The sequence below is a fragment of the Stegostoma tigrinum genome, chromosome 29 (assembly GCF_030684315.1).
Source record: "Stegostoma tigrinum isolate sSteTig4 chromosome 29, sSteTig4.hap1, whole genome shotgun sequence".
NCBI classification, from domain to species: Eukaryota; Metazoa; Chordata; class Chondrichthyes; order Orectolobiformes; family Stegostomatidae; genus Stegostoma; species Stegostoma tigrinum.
The window spans coordinates 32019658-32040308 of NC_081382.1; the positions used below are offsets into that span (position 1 = coordinate 32019658).

Consider the following 20651-nt stretch of genomic DNA (forward strand, 5'->3'; position numbering starts at 1 on the left):
TATATGAATGCCTAGGCACAATGTGCAAAAGTACAGGGGACTTATCCTGACTGCTCAATATCGTACAAACAATACCTGGTCATTTATATCACTGCTGCCTGCAGCATTTTGCTGCGTACATAAGGTCACAATGTTTCCCTCAAACAGTGACCACCTTTCAGAAATATGATTGGCAGAACTGTCACAATAGTTGCTATACAAATGCAAAGTTGTTTGTCCCCAGGTCACAGTTTTCCCCATACATGCAGCTTGTTGAAAAGCACTGCGTTGTACTGAGATCATGACTGGTTGCAACAACCATTTGATGACTGTGCGCCTGTTTGGGTGCTCTTTCAATGAGAAACACAAAGTAGACACTTACAGAATGTGAGGAACAAAGTTACAAATAAGGAGACTTGATTTAATAACATTTATTAAATGCACTGCAAGCTTAAATATAAAAGCACACTACACCAGTTATTGAACATGCTTTTAAAATCATAAATGATCAAAGAAAAGCAGATTAACTTCTGGAAGATAAGCAATTGCCTTGGTTGTTACATATTGCATACATTCTAAGTTGTTACATTCCCAAACTTCAGCAGAAAAATTATACAGTACACTGCAATGAGTTGTAAGGCCTCCAAAACCCTGCCTGGGTCAACCTGGGGCAAGTCTAATCTATTCTGGCTGTCTTGGTTTCTTGAAAAGTATCTTGTTCTCATGTCCAATTCAGACTCAGGCCCAATTTCCAACTGGCTGTAGGTTTTAGATTTAAAAGACATAAAACGAATTGGCAATTTTAAGTGACTGAAGAAAGACTTCATCTGCAGTGGTGGGCTGCTTCTGACTCAGCAATAAGTGAATCACAAACAGTAACAAGGCAACTACGTAAAAGTAATTTCCAGAAATTTGTTCTGGCCAAGTTTTGTTTTTGTACTCTCCATAGTGAAGGATAAGCCAACTCTCTCTGCCAAGGTTATGTGCTCACAGATGTACAGTATGGCCAGATACAGTTCAAAGCTCCCTTCACTCTGCTCCAATGACATGGCCCAATTTTCATCTCAAAAGCAGCATTTCCCATGATACGAGTGTAATTTAGTCCACATGGAAGATAAGTGGTCATTGGAGACAGTGAAGCAAGACTGCTATTTAGAGCAAAATGATCCAAATCATGTTACACACAACTAGTTACTTTGATTACTTTGGTCTGGGTTGCACTCATAACCAGCACTCAAGTTCAAAGTGACAGTGCACTACGTACAATGTCTCATCCAGTACCAATGTTTATTTCCCCCACTGCCAATACATTTACTGCCCATTGACACATATATGATCACATTACCATGGCTGAATGAGCTTCAGCGGAAGAGAGTTAATCAAATGCAAATCGAATCTATTTCAGACCATTAGCACAAAAAAATGGTATTGACACATAGTTGATTGAATTTGATGTGATTTGACAATTTCTCAGATGAAATATGTACACCAAAACATCACTGTCATATACCGAACTGATGAGCGTACTTTTCTACCCTTATTGCTTATGTCCATGTTTCTCCAGCCTTGGTATTTGGGACGGCAATAATTTTGCAATGGCTCTATTGACAAGCACATTCATTCGGACTACAGGTACTTAAGCAGTAGGCTTTTAATAATGATTTTTTTTTGGTGTAATGATGTAACAAGTCTCACAGTGAAACTCAGTTTACTGTCAGTGAACAGCAAATTATTAAAACCACAAAGTTTCTACAGCAACATTACAAACTATAATTAACAAATGGTTCAAACAGATTTCACTTCTCGAATGAAACCATTAAGTGAGTTTCTTAAAAGAAGCAATTTACTCTTTTCAATCAGGTCAAGATTTTAAACCTTCCAAGCACGACCAAGAACCAAAACAGCTCTACTGTACCAACGACACCCACTGCCCCCTCAAAAATGAGCCTGGGTGTTTGGTCGTTGTTTGGTCTGGTATTTGCTGAGCACTGCGAGACAACACATTTCCCAGGGCACAGAGACAACAGTCACAATTATGGTATTAATGGCACCAGCCTCTAAAGGAGAGTCTGGTTTGAACTCTGCAGTGATAACGTTGCTACAGTCTGCCCAGGATTCATTCACTCCCCATCGAATCAGGACAGGAATTACTCTGCTCCATGCACTGCCCCACAGTTAGATATCAGTGACTCACTTGGGCAATATATTAAGACAGGCAGCATTCCCCCTATAAAACTCTCAGGCAGAACGGTGACATCATGCACCCCTTGGAGTGACATTTCTTTCAGATTTCCTCACAAAGATAACCCAACAATTGATTCACAACGCAATGAACTCAGCAACAAAATTGAGACTTTGATACAAAAGATCTGATAGGAATTTTTAACGTCTGTGATGTTTACTACCTCATTAAAAGCAATCCAATAAGAAATAGGTATAATGGGCAATGATCTAAACATGTGATTTATTCATCCTATTCAGTTTAAGTGCTGTACCTTGTGTAGATGGCTGGGGGCCACTTAAAAAGGTTACTTTCCTTGAAGCAAGAGTCAGAAATGTGTAGTCATAGTTTAAAAAGAAGGAAATCCTACAAACTTAGATTGGTGGAGAGGGCCGGTTGCAATTTGGAATGAAACCAATTTTTACACATGGAGGGTGTCTCATTAGGCCTGAGCTGATAATTGCCCAGTCTAAAGTGTCAACGGAGGGGCACACAACTGTATTTAATACTGAGCAAGTAGTCATCCACCAGCAATGAGTTTTGTCAGAGAGGTTAAATAGACAAACTATTACACATTAGCATCACGGCTGGGGGTGAGGAACATGATGTGAGATACAGATCATTATTCACTCTACAACTTTTTTTTAAGAAAGACTGGAAATACTTAACATTGAACGCACCAAACATACCGGCCCTTCAGACTGCAGCAGGGTTCTAAATTGAGGTTGTAGATCACTTTTAGGGTCTCGGGTGAGCGTGATGGTTTAAATTTCACTCATTTTGATCCAGACTTTTGACATATTGGTACAGGCACAATAAATGGGCACAAAATTTCAACATCTCAAAGTTCAAAACAAGTAGCTCTGTACAAATCACAGAAATTAAAATGGATTTATATAAAATGATATGTGATACAAGTCTTCTAATTACATATGTTGCATATTTAAAGGCTTGTTTAAAATAAACAGGAGTATAGGTGGGGCGAGAAACACTGGAGTCTAACAAGTTGAATGGCATGATATAATTAGATCCTTCGTCAAAGCAGAAGTCCTCCTGAGGATTCTAAACTGCAAAGTTAAACAGTATTGGTTTGATTTAACTGGACTGGGTTTTGCTAGGCTTGTAGCCGTATTGAGGTGAGAGTTTGACAAAGGCTTCTTTATGTCACTGCGCTAAATGAAGCTAGTAAACGGACAGAAAACATTATGGCTTTCTAGAGTTTCATTGGTGAAGCCATTATGTTTGGCTAAAAAACATTCAGGCTGATGCTACGACGACAGAACTGTACAAAACAGTTTGTTCCGAGACTAGTGCATGCATGCCATGAATTTGCCCTTCATGGTGTACATTCCGCTGTGACTCACTGCTTTAACAAATACAATCAAATTGTTCAGAAGTGGAAGCATTGACATATAGTGAAGTATTATTCGATGGCGCTTCTTTTATAGGTCTAGCTGTTAACCCATCACTAACGAAAACCTTGCTTGCTATTATTACAATGTGGAAAAAAGAATGAAAAGTAATTCTAACCAAAATTGTCTGTCATTGGAAAACATATGTAGAAACTGTGGTCGAGACTGGTGTTCAGTGACATCACTTCTTTGCCCCCATTATGTTTTGCACCAGGTCCATTGGCAGAGGGAATACAATGGTGGAGTTTTTCTCTGCAGCGATAGTGGTGAGGGTCTGCAGGTAGCGAAGCTGTAGGGCTGCTGGAGATTCTGAGATCACAATAGAAGCTTCTTTCAACGCTCTGGATGCGTTCATCTCCCCTTCGGCTGCAATTACCTGTGAGAACAAAAAAAGGGTCAGTGATCTGGAACAGACTTGGCAACATCCAAAGATGTGCAGGTTAAGTGGGATGGTCATGGGAAGGTGCCCCATAGTGTCCAGGGACATGTAGGTTAGGTGGGTTGGCCAATGGAAACTGCTCCATATTTTTCAGGGATGTGCGCGTTAGGTGGATTGGCCTTGGGAAATACAGGGTTACAGAGATAGGATAAGGGGTTGGGTTTGGGTGGGATGCTCTTTGGAGGGTCTCCGTGAGCCAAATGGCACAGTAGGGATTCTAAAACCACAAGGAAGACAGAACTCATTTGTTAAAGGAGAAAGCTTCCTAGAATGTGGCAGAAAATGTTGTGGTTTTGACGTGTTTAGCTGCGGTTGGAAAAATTCAAGGGGGTAGGGAATGCATGTATTGCAAGATCTGTAAAGGCAGTTCCAACAAAACTTCAACTGAGCCTCCACCCAATCCACATTTCCTCAGCGGTGTCCCGAACAGCTGTGCTTTGGGTGAATTTAGAGTCAGGCCCTTTTTCAGAACGGACCCAGAGATAAGAATCAAACCTTGGGGAGAGAGTTTGGGAGGGGCTGATAAATATCAATCCAAGCACCTCAAAGTGCTCCATGCTCAACTGCTTCCTTTTGAGGCAGCAAGGCACTTAGTCCAGGCGAATGGTGACAAGCAGAGACAGTAGGAACTGCTGAAGCTGGAGAATCTGAGATAACCAGGTGTGGAGCTGGATGAACACAGCAAGCTAAGCAGCATCAGAGGAGCAGGAAAGCTGACGTTTTGAGTCTAGGCCCTTTTTCTGAAGGAGTGTCTCGAACCGAATGGTCAGCTTTCCTGCTCCTCTGATACTGCTTGGCCTGCTGTGTTCATCCAGCTCTGCACCCGGTTATCTCAGAGTTAAGTAGGCAGGTCATTTCTTTTGTTCGGTGTCAGTGAGGGGAGGGACACAGGTCCGTGCAGCAGGAGAACCCTCTTCCCTTTAAGTGAGATGTATTTTACATCCAACTGAATAGGCAGGAACTGACATCAGGTTCACACTGAGAGAATACAGCTTTTAACACTGCAGTCCAAAGTGCTCCACTGATGACGCAGTCTAAAGGATTTACTCAAATCCTAGGGAAGACCTTGAACCCCATCAGCAAAGTACGGGCATGCTTCCACGAGGATTGGTGCTGGGACTGCCGTGTGCATTGTGACAAAAAACAGCCACGTGTCCTCGGGCATACAATATAAAGATGAGCAAATGGCAGCAAGTGTGGCAACTGGGTAATGGTGGTGATAACAATAGTGACGGTGGGAGGGGAGGCCGTGACGGTGGGAGGAGAGGAGAAGGAATAGTGATGGTTGGAGGGGGAGGGGAGAGAATGGTGGTGGAGGTGGTCAATGAACAAGAAACAAACCTCAATATGAGACTGCACCCTCATTGAGAAAAGGTGAGGGGGTAGGGTTGGTGCAGATACCGAATCGCTAAAGCAATGGCAATGATTAAGAGGGCCGTGCAAATGTAAAAAAAACACTGGCTTCATTGCCAGGCGGATAGAACTTAAGTGTTGAAAAGTGGTGTTAAACATTGACAAGACCGTACAGTGTATCATGAATAGCTTTGACCTTTGTCTTGTACTAAAAGTACATGGACACATTGAAGCGATGCAGAAATGATATACTAAAGAAGGAACACGTGTACATGTCACAAGATTGAACCATCTGTCACATGTCTTTATTCTAAAGAGAAGGATGGAGGACCTCAGATTTCTACAGGAGTTGGGCAGGGCAGGACCTTACTGAGAACCAGAGTATTCAACCCTGAGACTGGAGTCATGTTTTGTGGACCCCCTAACACATTCTATCAGCACCAAAGAGTTGGACCGCCTCAAATCACTGGGCAAGGCCCAGCCGCAGTGACTTCAGCAGGATCCAGTGACTGGAACAGAGTGAGCATCCACAACACAAGATGGCCCCACACGCTCACAGGTGAAGGTGGCACACTCCAGATGGTAGCACGGCCAGCATGCACCGACAATGCCCAGAGTGGCAGGCACAGGGGGCAGACGGGAACGGAGCTTCCTCCTCCTGCCGTGGAGAGGCTGCTGAGGGCGGGTGGAACCTGAAGGGAGGGGGTGGATGGAAAATAGGCACAGCCCCACCACCTGCCAACATGCCTCTGAACTCCCAGGCAGATGCCTCCCTGGGTCACACTGTGACATGGGGAGGGCATGGTGAAGGAGCAACGGCAGGGAGGCATAACTGGGGACAGGTCATTTATACGAATGACACCAACCTGTCCTTTTTTTCAAATTCTCTCATGGGACGTGGGTGTTGCTGGCTGGGCCCAGAATTCATTGCCCATCCTGAGATGCTCTTGAGAAGGTGGCAGTGAGCTGCCTTCTTGGTGTGCTGATGTCCATGTGCTGTAGGTTGACCCACAATGCCTTTAGGGAGGGAATTCCAGGATTTTGACACAGTGACAGGGAAGGAACAGCGATATATTTCGAAGTCAGGATGTTGAGTGGCTTCGAGGGGGTCTTGCAGGGGGTGGTGTTCCCATGCGTCTGTTGCCATTGCCCTTTTCGATGGAAGTGGTCATAGAGTTGGAAGGTGCTGTCTAAGCATCTTGGGAAAATTGCTACAGCTCATTTGATGTGATTTTAGCTGTGGCTCAGTTAGTAGCTTCAGGCGAGGTGGTATTATCACCGGACTGTTGATCCAGAGACTCAGGTAATGTTACAATGAGCTGTGTTCGAATCTCACCACGGTAGGTGGTGGAATTTGAATTCAATAAATATCTGGAATCTATGGATTCATTGTTGATTGTCGGGAAAAACCCATCTGGTTCATTATTGTCCTTTAGGGTAGGAAACTGCCATCCCTCCCTCCTCCAGACCCACAGCAACGTGTGGTTGACTCTAATTGCCCTCGTGTTAATTAGGGATAGGCAATAAATGCTGCCTAGTCAGTGATGCCCTCATCCCGTGAATGAATTTTTAAAAAATTGCAGCTTCACATCCCATCAGCAAATCAGTTATCAGTCCAGGAGGTGGACAGTGTGCTGTATTGCACCATCCGACCTCAATACTACACCTCCTGAAGCAAACGCTCAACTCAGACTTTAGTTGTACAGGAGACTCAAGAGGAAACTGGAAGCATTTTGAGGATGTTTTTTGCTCCCGTTGAGTCCCTGGCTTACAATCAACCAAAACACAGCTGTATTTGGTGGCTTCCCAAATGAACCAATGAAAAGCTTGGCCAGGACCACCGAGAAGTAACATCGAAACACTGGAGGAAATATGCAGCCTGCTAAACAACATTTAAGGGAAAGCTCATTAAACTTGCAAGAGAGGTGTGCAAGTGGAGTTGGATGAAGAACAGAGAATCGTGTGACAATGTGAATGCTGGCATCGACTTGCTGGGCAAACGTCCTGGTTCTGTCCCGTTAATGCCATGTCCTACTTCAGAATGGGCCTGCTTTCTATCAGCTGTTACATAAGAACATAAAGAAATAGGAGCAGGATTAGGCTATCTGCCCTGTCGAGCCTGCTCTGCCATTCAATAAGATCATGACTGATCTTTATGTGGACTCAGCTCTATTTACCTGCTGGCTCGCCACGACCCTGAATTCCTTTCCTGTTCAAAAGTCGACCTTTGCCTTAAAAACATTCGACAAGGTAGCTTCAACCACTTCACTGCGCAGGGAATTCCACAGATTCACAACCCTTTGGGTGAAGAAGTTCCTCCTCAACTCAGTACTAAATCTGCTCCCTCTTATTTTGAGGCTATGCCCTCTAGTTTTAGTTTCACCCACCAGTGGAAACAACCTCCCTGCTTCTACCTTATCTATTCCCTTCATAGTTTTATATGTTTCTATGTGTTCTGGGCAACCTCAGCTTGCAACATGTCAAAAAAAGTCCACACCATTTCTCGTTATTTGAAGATTCTGCATCCACTGCCTTTTAAGGAAGGGAATTGCAAAGACAATGCTCCGCACTGTTAGGCCAACATTCCTCCCCAAAAATCATTAACAGATCATTCAACTCATTTGCTCTGTCTACACATAGTGATTACACTGGTAAAAGGATAACATTGGATTATGATGCACCAAAGATATAAGAAAGTGCATGAGAAACACATGCCCTCCCCACAAACCCCAATGTTACATCAAACGCCTCAGATGCTGAAAGTGCTACAACATAAAAACCAAATATCACGACACTTCCTCCATTTACAGGATTTAGAAATTCCTCATTCTCCATTTGGAGGTCAAAATGCTCCTCACCTCACTAGAAGACACATTTTTGTCTTAGTTACCAGAAAAAAACCCTCACATTTCTATCATGCTATTCACTGCCTTTGTGTCTCAGAGTACTGTCAGTTATTTACTTGTTTTACCAGAGGAAACACAGCAAGCTCCCACAACCAGCATTGTGATAATCTGTGTTGCAATGTTCCTTGATGTATCATTATTGTTCAGGACTCTGAGGTAACTTCCCTCAGCTTCAGAATGGTGCCATGGAATCATTTACATCCACTTGAGAGCGCAAGAGCGCAACTGGGGTCGAGGTTTGGATGGCAACTCCAACAGTGTAGCACTCCATCAGTACTGCACTGGAGTGTCGAGCCAGTTTTGTGCACACAAGCCTCTGGACTGGAACTTGAACTTTGTACTTGGACATGAAGTGCTCCTGAAGGAACATATACACCCCACGTTCAGACCTCGGCAGTCGTACCTTTAGTCACCTTCCCACATCCTTCTCCCAGTATCCCAAACATTTTTGAGAAGTAAAATACATTGAGATTTTCTAAACTTCATTTCTGGGCTGTAAGTGTCGCTGGCTAGACCAATATTAATTGCCCATCCCCAAATGTCCAGTCAGCCATAGCTGTGGATCTGGAGTCACATACAGGCCAGGAGATGCAGTTTCCTTCCGTAAAAGGACATGAGTGACTCAGATGGGTCTTAACGCAACAATTTGACAGTGGTTACCTGGTCACCAATCAGCCAGCTTTTAATTTCAGATGTTTACTGAATTTAAGTTTCACTATCTGCTATGGTAGGATTTAAACCCATAACATTAGTTCTGGATCCAGCAACATTACCACTACCCTGGTTGGAGACATGATATACTCCGAGCGTAAAACCTGAGGAGGGACAGGTGACTGCAGGCCACCTGCAGCAGCATGTGGTTTAGCTGGAACTTTGTCTTTTCTCATCTAGCATTTTTGGTGTTTTATTTAGCATGCAAGTTGGCGTTTGTGGTTATCTATTTATATCCGGTAAGATGCTAGAATGAGTAGAGACATCTTTACAAAGTGTAAACACTGCATCAATAAAGGCACATGCCTCCCTAATTCAGATACAGCTTATTAACCAGGTTTGATTCACTGTCTTTATGTAAAAGCTCCAATTAATTGCACTTCATGGGTTGAAACAATCAGACTTGGAAACCAGAAAATCAAATTTTTTCTATGATTGTGACATCAAATATAGAGAAAGTTACAAGTGCAGGATTCAGTACAACAGTTCTTGCTATTTGTGGTATCTAGAAACTAGAAATTGAGCCTGCTCTGTCATTCACTATGATCATGGCTAATTATCTAAATTAGTCCGCTGTGCCTACTTTTTCCCATTTTCTTTGATGCCTTTAGCTTCAAGAGTTTCTATGAGAGCTTCCCTCATTCTTCTAAACCTCAGTAATATAATCAAATGATTTAGTCTTGCATGTAGGGGAGCATGATTAAGAAGTTTTCAGATGAAGTCACGTGGTTGATTTGAAGGAAGAAAGTTATAGACTTGGCTGCACTGGATTGGTGGACAGAAAAATAGTAAGTAAAATTCAATCTGAAGAAGTGTTTATCTGTAATTTGTTCATGGAATGTGGGTGTTGCTGGCCAGGTCAACATTTATCGCTCATTTCTGATTGGCCAGAGGGCAGTTAAGAGTCAGCCACATTCCTGTGGGTCTGGAGTCACTTGTACTCCAGACCAAGTGATGACAGCAGCTTCCTTCCCGAAAGGATCACTGGTGATGTAGATGGTTATTTAAGGACAATCAGCACTGGTCACGTTTTTCCATTGGATCAGCGCAGTGAGACTTGAACTCAAACCCCCTCCATCAGGATAGGGGATAAGTAGTCCGGCGATGCTACCACTTTGTCACTGCCCACACCCTTCCCCACCCATCTAGGGCAGCAGTGCATCTGGGTGCCAAAATAAGGCAAAAGGGAATACACAATAAATAACAGGATTGACAGGTGAGGTGGAATAGAGGGATCTTGACATGTACAGATCCACAAGGGGAATGGAGGTCAAGGCAGAGTATAGGATACTCCCTTTTATAAGCCAGGGCCGAGAGCAGGGAAGATATGTTGGATGTGTATAAAACACTGCTTACAGTATTACATACTGTCCTTATCACTGTGTGATAGGAAGAAAACGATCAGAGTGGGTACAGAAGACATTGAAGAGGATATTGCCAGAAGAGGAAAATTTCAAAATGAAGGAAGAAAGAGTGGAAAGGCCTGGGGTTCTTTCCTTCGCAATAAAAGCAGAGGGGAGATTTAATTCAGCTTACAATGTGACATGGGTGGAAAGAACAACCCAATTTCTCTTGGCAAACTGTCAATAACTACACAGCAGAGAATATGAAGGTGTAGCAGGGAATGGAGGAGTGATCGTTTTCCATGCAAAGGGAGGGAGGATGAGGTGATCACTCCTTGAAAAGAGCAGTAGATACAATAACCCCCACTGCATTTACCGACCCCTTGGGTGTGACCTTTAAGCGCTTCGATCTACAGGACCAAGAGTAGGGTACTTGTGTTAGACACGGCAGGCCAAATTTCACAAAGGGCATAATAATGGGACAAATGGCCTCTTTCTGTACTGTAACATTTTCCCATGAAAAACCAGTATTTAATTATTTACCTTTTTTTTCCTATTCTGCACATAATCTCTTGTAGAATAACAACTCCTTTGGGCAAATATTTTATCGTACAAATGTTTAGAGTTTTGAGACTGGATCATTGCTAAGATCTACTCTGGTAATGAGCTGCAGCAGAGGGTTTATTCCTGCCAAGCCATCGCAGTCTTTTGTGCAAAACACTGACAGTCCCAGGACCTATTAGCCCTGAACAAAGTCTAAAATGCACTGTTGACTAAAGCAGATCTCACTCAGCTACAAAGGCAGCAAGAAAATGCAAACGTTTGTGTTAATTTTAACAAATCAAAACATCAGCACTAACTCCACACTAACTAATGATGTGGGACAACAGACCAGCTAATATAGACTGAAGATAGCCCGAGTCAATACAGATACATGATAGGACTATCAAGTAACCTTGGTGTTAAAGCATTGGCCATCAAAATAGATTTGCTGATCGCACGAAGACAACTGAATATCCAAATACAGTATTTGTTATGCAGCAGTGTTTATAGCAAGAGAAAGCAACAATCCATGATGCAACTAATCACATACCACAATTTAGATGGAAAGAATCTGAAATTCGGGAGCGGGGATGGGAAATAAACGCTGCCTGGCCAGCGATGCCCTCAACCCGTGAGTGAATTTAAAAAATTCCAGTTCTCCCCCAGCACCCATTTACCATCCAACATTTACTGCACTTACTTACATCAGTGGGAGAAATAATATGGGACTAAGGTTTCAAAGCCGTGGTGGACTGGAAAGGGTCTTTAACGAAAGCAGACATGACCTCACCAAATGCAGGACACTCATTTGAAATAAAAGAGCCAAGTTAAAAATAAAAGAAACCCCTCAGTATTTCACCACTTTGGTTCTGCCTGAGCATTTGCTCTGGTTGTGCTTACCTTGGCTCTAGCCTCCCTCGACGCTTCAGCCTCAGCTGCCATTGCTCTCTGCAGTTGGACAGGTAGCTTCACATCTTTGATCTCCACACGCTCAACCTTAATGCCCCATTCATCTGTTGCAACATCAAGTGTCGTCTGAGAAAATGAGTTACAAGAAAAAGTGAGTTTCCTGATACACAAGGTCCAAACCTTCACTCTCCCCACTGCTCCCCTCAAAATTTAGGGGGAAGAGCAAACAAAGTTGCATACTTTCGAAAACATTGCCATGTTCTTCCTGATTAGGCTTGTCAAGGGAGAAGAAAAGAAGAATCGTAAACTAAAATAACTCAACGTAAGTGACTCCTTTTGAACAATAAATTACGCATGAGGACTGTGTGTGTGAAGAATATTGAAAGAATCACCCATTCATTGGATGTAAACACAGTTATTATGATGGGGATAAAATGGAAGACAGTAGGAAAAAGCAAACTCTCCCCATTTGAAAGGTTAATGTTTGAGTGTAGTTCCTTGACCTAAACACAAGCCAAAGAATCTTGAGCTTTGGTCAATTTTCCCTTGTGCCAATTGGAAGGAAACGGAAATGACTGAAGACTTACAGATTGCAGAAAGACAACAGAAATAGAGGGAGGATAATTGCAGCTATGAATATCAATAAATGATGAAGCAATGGAAAACACAGCAGCTTACCTGGAGCGTGCAACTGTTCTATCATTAAGATTCTGAAGGTGGTTTGCACAATGCTCAAGGCCCAAACTTGAAATATTCTAACCATAACCAATCAAGTCTTAACAGTTCAATAATCAGGGTCAAACTACATTACAAAACTTCTGAGAGTCATAATTTTCCCCTGCAGCAAGTAATTGTGTAGCTGCCAGATAGAAGCTCGAATCACATGGCGCCGTTCTTTCAGGAGCAAGCTTTACAACAAATATGTTAATGACGTGGATAAAGAGAGGGAGTGACAGAGAGTTGGAATGTGTGACACTAGATCTGCATCAAGTTAGAACGAGAACTGAAAACACCAAAAGCCACAAACAGTGCGAATGGGCAAAACCATGGCAGACGCAGTTCAAATGCGATGGGTTACAAAGTGTTTCATGCTGGATCAAAAGAGAGCCAAGAGATTTTTTATTGTGAAATGGTGGGGAGCTAGGTGCTGTGCAATGGGGTCTGGATGACCATCTCGAAAAGCAAGTCCATTTATAGAAAAAGTCATTTAAATAAAGAGACGTTAGTGAAATAATAGCCTTTACCTCAAGGGTAAATACTGGCCTTTACCTCCTTGGGACTTAAAACCAAGGAAGTGGTCCTCCAATTGCACAGACCTCAGATGGAGCACTATATTACTCTGTACATTTACAGGATGAAGGGGCATCACTAGCTAAGCCAGCATTTATTGTCCACCCCAGAGGGTAGTTAAGAGCAACCACATTGCTGTGTATCTGGAGCCAAATGTAGACCAGACCAGGTAAGGATGGCAGTTTCCTTCCCTAAAGGGCATGAGTGAACCAGATGGTATTCTCCCAACAATCGACAAAGGATTTATGGGGAAAGTGTATCGCGTGATCTGCAGCAGTCTAATTGGTTCAAGTAAAGATGTAAATAGTTCAACTACAGTTTGAGTATAGATCTAAATATTAGAGCAAATTCAAGGGATTAGATGGATACTCCTAATCTGCTCCATTTATCATGACCAGTATTTTGTTGACCCCTTTTCTTTATTGAAAATCTCAGAATATTCCAAATTTACATCAGTGAAAACATTCAATTCCTCCCTGACATATAAACGATGACCAGTCTCTCTCAGAGTGGGGTATGATTGAAGTTGGTCACACATGAATGCACATCTTCAAAGGCAGGTGATAGGAGACAGTGCTCTAAACTCTAAATGACACGCAGGCAACTTTTTTGTGGTAGTGTTGGAGGGGAGACAGATAGTGAACTGAGGACTTGTGAGATGAGTTTAACTAGTGAAGATGAACTTTAAAACAAAGGCTTGAAAATATTGGGTCACAGCTGGGAACAAAATACACATTGAACCAATTCCCAAGCATCAAGCCAGCCTGTTCCATGTACAGATGTGTGCAAGCATGAGCCAACCCTCACATGATAAGTATTTACTTGTCTGGTACAATTGCATCTGTACTTTGGCACTACTCAGTACTTGGAACTGATAACTGCCTTCAAGCACAACTGAGGACTAAATGATTAACAGGAGGCTTTGCTACACATTTAAGAGGCTGTCTGAAGGGCATTAAACTGTCCCTCCACCCATACTCCACCACATTTATCCAGAAGAAATGCACAGAAATGAAACTGAATCTGCAAAAACATATGTGACTAAGAAATGGGATGTATTAAATGAGGTTAGGCAAAGAAAGGTGGAAAGGAGGCTTAAGTGGAGCATAAATAGGACTGAGGACGAACGGTCAGTCCTAAGCAAGGGGCTCACCTTTGTCCCCCTACAACCACACATCAACGAATACCAGTCACAGTTGGACATAGAGCAGTTCTTCCGCTGCCTTCGCCTCCATGCTTACTTCTTCAACCGGGAACCCAACCCTCCTTCCACTGACCCCTTCACCCGCTTCCAACACAAATCCTCCTCCTGGACACCACGCCCAGGCCTCCTACCCTCCCTCGACCTCTTCATCTCCAACTTCCGTCGAGACATTAACCGCCTCAACCTCTCCACCCCTCTCACTCATTCCAACCTTTGCCCCGCAGAACGGGCAGCCCTCCGCTCCAACCCCAACCTCACCATCAAACCCGCAGACAAGGGCGGCGCAGTGGTAGTATGGCGCACTGACCTCTACATCGCCGAGGCCAAACGCCAACTCTCCGACACCACCTCCTACCGCCCCCTCGATCATGACCCCACACCCGAGCACCAAACCATCATCTCCAACACCATTCATGACCTCATCACCTCTGGGGACCTCCCACCCACAGCCTCCAACCTCATTATTCCCCAACCCCACACAGCCCGTTTCTATCTCCTTCCCAAAATCTACAAACCTGCCTGCCCTGGTCGACCCATTGTCTCAGCCTGTTCCTGCCCCACCGAACACATCTCCACCTATCTGAACTCCATTTTCTCCCCTTTGGTCCAGGAACTCCCTACCCACGTCAGTGACACCACCCACGCCCTCCACCTCCTCCAGAACTTCCAATTCCCTGGCCCCCAACACCTCATTTTCACCATGGACGTCCATTCCCCATACACCTGTATTCCGCGTGCAGATGGCCTCAAGGCCCTCCGCTTCTTCCTGTCCCGCAGGCCCGACCAGTCACCCTCCACCGACATCCTCATCCGCCTAGCCGAACTCGTCCTCACCCTCAACAACTTCTCTTTCGATTCCTCCCACTTCCTACAGACAAAGGGGGTGGCCATGGGCACCCGCATGGAGGCCCCAGCTATGCCTGCCTCTTTGTAGGTTACGTGGAACAGTCCCTCTTCCGCACCTACACAGGCCCCAAACCCCACCTCTTCCTCCGGTACATTGATGACTGTATCGGCACCGCCCCTTGCTCCCCAGAGGAGCTCGAACAGTTCATCCACTTCACCAACACCTTCCACCCCAACCTTCAGTTCATCTGGGCCATCTCCAGCACATCCCTCACCTTCCTGGATTTCTCAGTCTCCATCTCAGGTAACCAGCTTGTAACCGATGTCCATTTCAAGCCCACCGACTCCCACAGCTACCTAGAATACACCTCGTCCCACCCACCCTCCTGCAAAAATTCCATCCCCTGTTCCCAATTCCTCCGCCTCCACTCCCACGATGGGGCATTCCACTCCCGCACATCCCAGATGTCCAAGTTCTTCAAGGACCGCAACTTTCCCCCCTACAGTGGTCGAGAACGCCCTTGACCGCGTCTCCCACAATACATCCCTCACACCCCGCCCCCGCCACAATCGCCCCCAGAGGATCTCCCTCGTTCTCTCATACCACCCCACCAACCTCCGGATACAAAGCATCATCCTCCGACACTTCCGCCATCTACAATCCGACCCCACCACCCAAGACATTTTTCCATCCCCACCCTTGTCTGCTTTCCGGAGAGACCACTCTCTCCGTGACTCCCTTGTTCACTCCACACTGCCCTCCAACCCCACCACACCCGGCACCTTCCCCTGCAACTTGCCCCACAAACCACCTCCCTCACCTCCATCCCAGGCCCCAAGATGACTTTCCATATTAAGCAGAGGTTCACCTGCACATCTGCCAACATGGTATACTGTATCCATTGTACCCGGTGTGGTTTCCTCTACATTAGGAAAACCAAGCAGAGGTTTGGAGACCGCTTTGCGGAACACCTCCGCTCGCTTCGCAATAAACAACTGCACCTCCCAGTCGCAAACCATTTCCACTCCCCCTCCCATTCTCTAGATGACATGTCCATCATGGGCCTCCTGCAGTGCCACAATGATGCCACCCGAAGGTTGCAGGAACAGCAACTCATATTCTGCTTGGGAACCCTGCAGCCCAATGGTATCAATGTGGGCTTCACCAGCTTCAAAATCTCCTTCCCCCACTGCATCCCAAAACCAGCCCAGTTCGTCCCCTCCCCCCACTGCACCACACAACCAGCCCAACTCTTCCCCTCCACCCACTGCATCCCAAAACCAGTCCAACCTGTCTCTGCCTCCCTAACCTGTTCTTCCTCTCACCCATCCCTTCCTCCCACCCCAAGCCACACCTCCATCTCCTACCTACTAACCTCATCCCACCTCCTTGACCTGTCCGTCTTCCCTGGACTGACCTATCCCCTCCCTACCTCCCCACCTATACTCCCCTCTCCACCTATCTTCTTTTCTCTCCATCTTCGGTGCGCCTCCCCCTCTCTCCCTATTTATTCCAGAACCCTCATCCCATTCTCCTCTCTGATGAAGGGCCTAGGCCCGAAACGTCAGCTTTTGTGCTCCTGAGATGCTGCTTGGCCTGCTGTGTTCATCCAGCCTCACATTTTATTATCATAAATAGGGCCAATTACGTCAAACAGAATGTACAGGCACACAAAACACATGTGTAACATAAAGAGCTGTTGACATTTCTAGGGCCATGAAAACATGCAGATGACGCACTAAAGCTCGAGACAATCACCACAAAGGCTCAGTGGAGACAGATCACTCAGATTCTGGAAACTGCAAATCCTCCTAGGCTACATGTTTGACACAGAATAATATGTCACAGCCCGTAACTGTATGTGTACTGAGGGACCTCAAGCTCCACACGGTTTTTATTTCAATAAAAAAAAGGGTCAGGTTTTGCACTTTGTGAAAGCTTGCGCAGCGTTACAAATATTTTCATCGCAAGTCCCACCTTTTGGGGGAAAACGAAGGTGTGAGGAAAGGCATGAAATTGAAGGTTATCTTGTGCGCACCTGCATGTTGTGTGCGATTTCCTCACGGTCTGACAGAATCTGAGACAGATTCTTTGTTCCAAGCACGTTTCTTAACGTGGTCTGCGCCAACAGTCGGGTAGCAGAGTCTGCATTCGTGATGTTCGCAACAGCAAGGATTGCATTCTGAACGCGGTAATAAACAACTCCATCAACGCTGATCGTCACGGAGTCCTTGGTGAGAATCTAGACAAAGGATTTTTTTTTAAAAGAAAACACATCAATACTAGGTATTGGAAGGGTGTGGGATCTGAAACATCATTGTACCCGGTATAACACTGAACATTTAAAACATCTTACCTCTTGAGGTGGAATGTCAAAGGAAATGGTTCTCATGTCTACTTTAACAAAGGAGTCAGTACAGGGCAAGACAAAAAATAGCCCTACAACAAAAAGGAAAGGAAATAAATTAGAATAGTTATGGAAACACTGTCAATTAAACATAATACAAGTGCCATTATTACTGTAGGTTTCACTGCCTAGGACAGAAGTCCTGAAATTGCTCAAAAGGTGAACATTGTCAAACGATGGTACACGTTAAAAACATTTTATTCAGATACGTTGCATACTTATTATGGTGACAAGCCCGACATTCTTTTAAGAAAAGTACACAACTTAATGCTTGCATTTTAGTTCTAAACAGTTCTGGCAGCTGAGTATGCTCCCAGCGCCAACTGCACTGAACTATTTTTAAAAGCACCAGGAGTTTTCTCCTCCCCCAGCACACACAAATACAACAGGGCTATGCAACAGACTGGCTCCAACATGTCAGTACATAGTTTGACAAAACAGCTCAGATAACAGGAGACTGCAGTTCAGACAGTGTGCCGCCCCAATGGGCAAGGTGTTACAGAGAGCGGTCTCCCAGATTCGATAGTCAAATCGTCACCGGTTTCATATAAGAAACGTTGGTTTAATTAATAACTTCTGAAGTGCAAAAATATTTACCATTCCCCTTGGAGCAAAGGGAACTGAAGGAAGATCTGATAAAGGCGTACAGCACTGTGACAGGTTTAGATAAAAGAACAGCAACACAGTGCACACCAGCTGATTGCATAAGGACTATACAGGCCATATTTACAGAGATGAACGGGAGGATAATTTTATTCTGGCCTGTAAAACAAAGACAGAAAGAGCAGGAGCAGGTCAGTCAGCCTCTTGACTCTGCTCCTCTTTTTGATAAGATCTCAATAATTCCCAAAGGGATTTGGAGGTGTGCTTAAGGGTAATAAATGCACAGGGCTACACGAGGGAATGGGACTGCCAGCTTGCTTTGTGGGGTGCCAGATTACACTCAGTGGGCTGAGTGGCTTCATTCTGCATCATAAATTACTCTCCCTATTAAATTTAAGTGCCTCTATGCACAAAGGATCAGAACACTATTCCACAAACAGCTGATGTTCGATCAATTGTATATTTTAAAGCAGAGATTGTCAGATTTCTGTTAACTAAAATGATTAAGAGTTAAGGAGCAAGGGCAGACAGATGAAGTCAGGCCAAAGGTCAGACAGGATTTCACTGAATGACCCCTTCGCCCCAGATCCACTTCCCTTCTGGAAGTTACCACTGAATCTCCTTTCACCAACCTTTCCTGCAACCCCCCCCACCCCCAGACAGGACAGCGTTCATTACACAGCTTCCTAAAATCACCGTATTCCCTCTCTTTCTCCCCTGCTCCCTCCTCCCCAAAGTAATAACATGGTTGTTTGCAACTGGTCACGATCTTAAGGGACATCTTATTCCATTTATCTATCTTTAGATACTTCAAATATGTCTCATGTTTGAAAAGCAACGTGCCTGGAGGCAAATACTTGGATTGATATATACAGCATGTTCCTTCGTGCTCAATTTCAAGTGCACATCCTTTATTTACATAGTCCTCAGAGTCCTCTAGGCAGTGCTTTTACTTAAATAACAATTGTGTGTGTGTGTGTGTGTGTGTGCACACGTGTGAGGGACTTAGATAACAAGTGTGTGTGTGTGTGTGTGTGTGTGTGTGTGTGTGTGTGTGTCTGACTTAGATAACAAGTGTGTGTGTGTGTCTGACTTAGATAACAAGTGTGTGTGTGTGTGTGCGCGTGACTGACTGACTGAGTGAGTGAGTGCGCACACGAGTGTATGAGTTTGTGTATATACGTTACAGTGAGAGAGTGGTAGAGGTAGAAAGCTTGAGCAAGAAAGGCTGAAGCCTCACACGTCCCCTCGCCTCGTAGCTTGTCCCTTATGGTTGATGAAGGAAAAGGAAAGAAAGAGGTACATCTAGATTGAATTGTTTGTTCATTTTCACCATGACCTCTTGTGGTTGTTGGCATCATGTTGCTGTGTTAGTCCGAACGAAGACGGTAAAAAGGATAAATCCCCCTCCATGATAAACAGGGCACGATGCTCCTCCACACAAGTTATCCAACAGAAGGGAATATTTCCCATTCTCTGACATCTTACTCCCACAGTTTAGAGCCTTCTCTTAACTACAAGGCAGTGTCACCTTGTCATTCCTGCATCGCCCAAAACACCCCACACATCCATCCCAAAGTGACAGACTCAGGTGAATATGCGGTCCTTTTAAGAGGCTTAAGAGTCAAATCCACGCTGACCTGACAACGACAGTGAGGTGGGAGGAAGATGGTGAAGAGCACGGAGTCTCTGTTTTAGTTTCACAGACACAAAGAAGTCAGGACAATGCTGTCTTAAAACGAAGAACTGGGAAAGACGAAAGCTGCTAAAAACAAAGGCATCCCAGCGATTTGAAAGTGGTGTGTGGTAGAATGGTTTCTTAGCTTCACTGCACACTTTCTGACCAGAACACATTCTCAACAGTTGCTTGAAAAGGCAAAAGGATTTGAAAGTCCAGACGTTCGCTGACGATGGAGCAGAACGCTGTCTTGCGAAGACCGGATAATTCAGGAATAGAATCTGGATACAGCTTGTTTACATCATGAAGTTTTCTAAAGGGAATCCATCCACCTACACTAATCTGGTTAGGGTCCATTTAACAAGCCCCAAAGAATTTAGTCTAATCATGTCACGACAGGCAACTGGGATCAGAAAATTAGGCCATCTCTTCTCAGTTCTCCTGGTGTCCTTTTTATCTCCTCAGCCTCAGTGCAGGGGTCAGTCCAACTTTCAACACCCCTTCACATTCAGCCCCCAATGGGTTAACCAAGAATAGGTTAAAACGGTGTATATTGTACACCGCAGAGAGAGACATCAATGTCACCCTGGTCTAGGTCCCAGAAGACACTCACAGCAGTGAGTCACATCAGGGGTACTGTACAATCTGATACAGTTTAAAACAAAAAAAGAAAAAACAAAGATAACAAGGTGTAGAGCTGGATGAACACAGCAGGCCAAGCAGCATCAGAGGAGCAGGAAAGCTGACGTTTCGGGTTGAGACTCTTCTTCAGAAATGGGCTCATTTCTGATGAAGGGTCTAGACCC

At 44.6% G+C, this 20651-nt stretch overlaps 1 protein-coding gene across 1 annotated transcript in view; it reads right to left on the bottom strand.

Annotated features, from left to right (window-relative positions):
- Nucleotides 1-395: 395 nt before the first annotated feature.
- The window catches only part of stom (stomatin), a 48776-nt gene continuing 28520 nt past the window's right edge, over nucleotides 396-20651 (bottom strand). The window contains exons 4-7 of the mRNA XM_048558799.2: nucleotides 17514-17596; nucleotides 17196-17399; nucleotides 11808-11942; nucleotides 396-3988 (exon numbers count right to left, since the gene is read on the bottom strand). Coding sequence (XP_048414756.1) covers nucleotides 3794-3988; nucleotides 11808-11942; nucleotides 17196-17399; nucleotides 17514-17596 — 617 coding nt within the window. The 3' untranslated portion in view covers nucleotides 396-3793. The remainder of the gene's footprint in view (nucleotides 3989-11807; nucleotides 11943-17195; nucleotides 17400-17513; nucleotides 17597-20651) is intronic.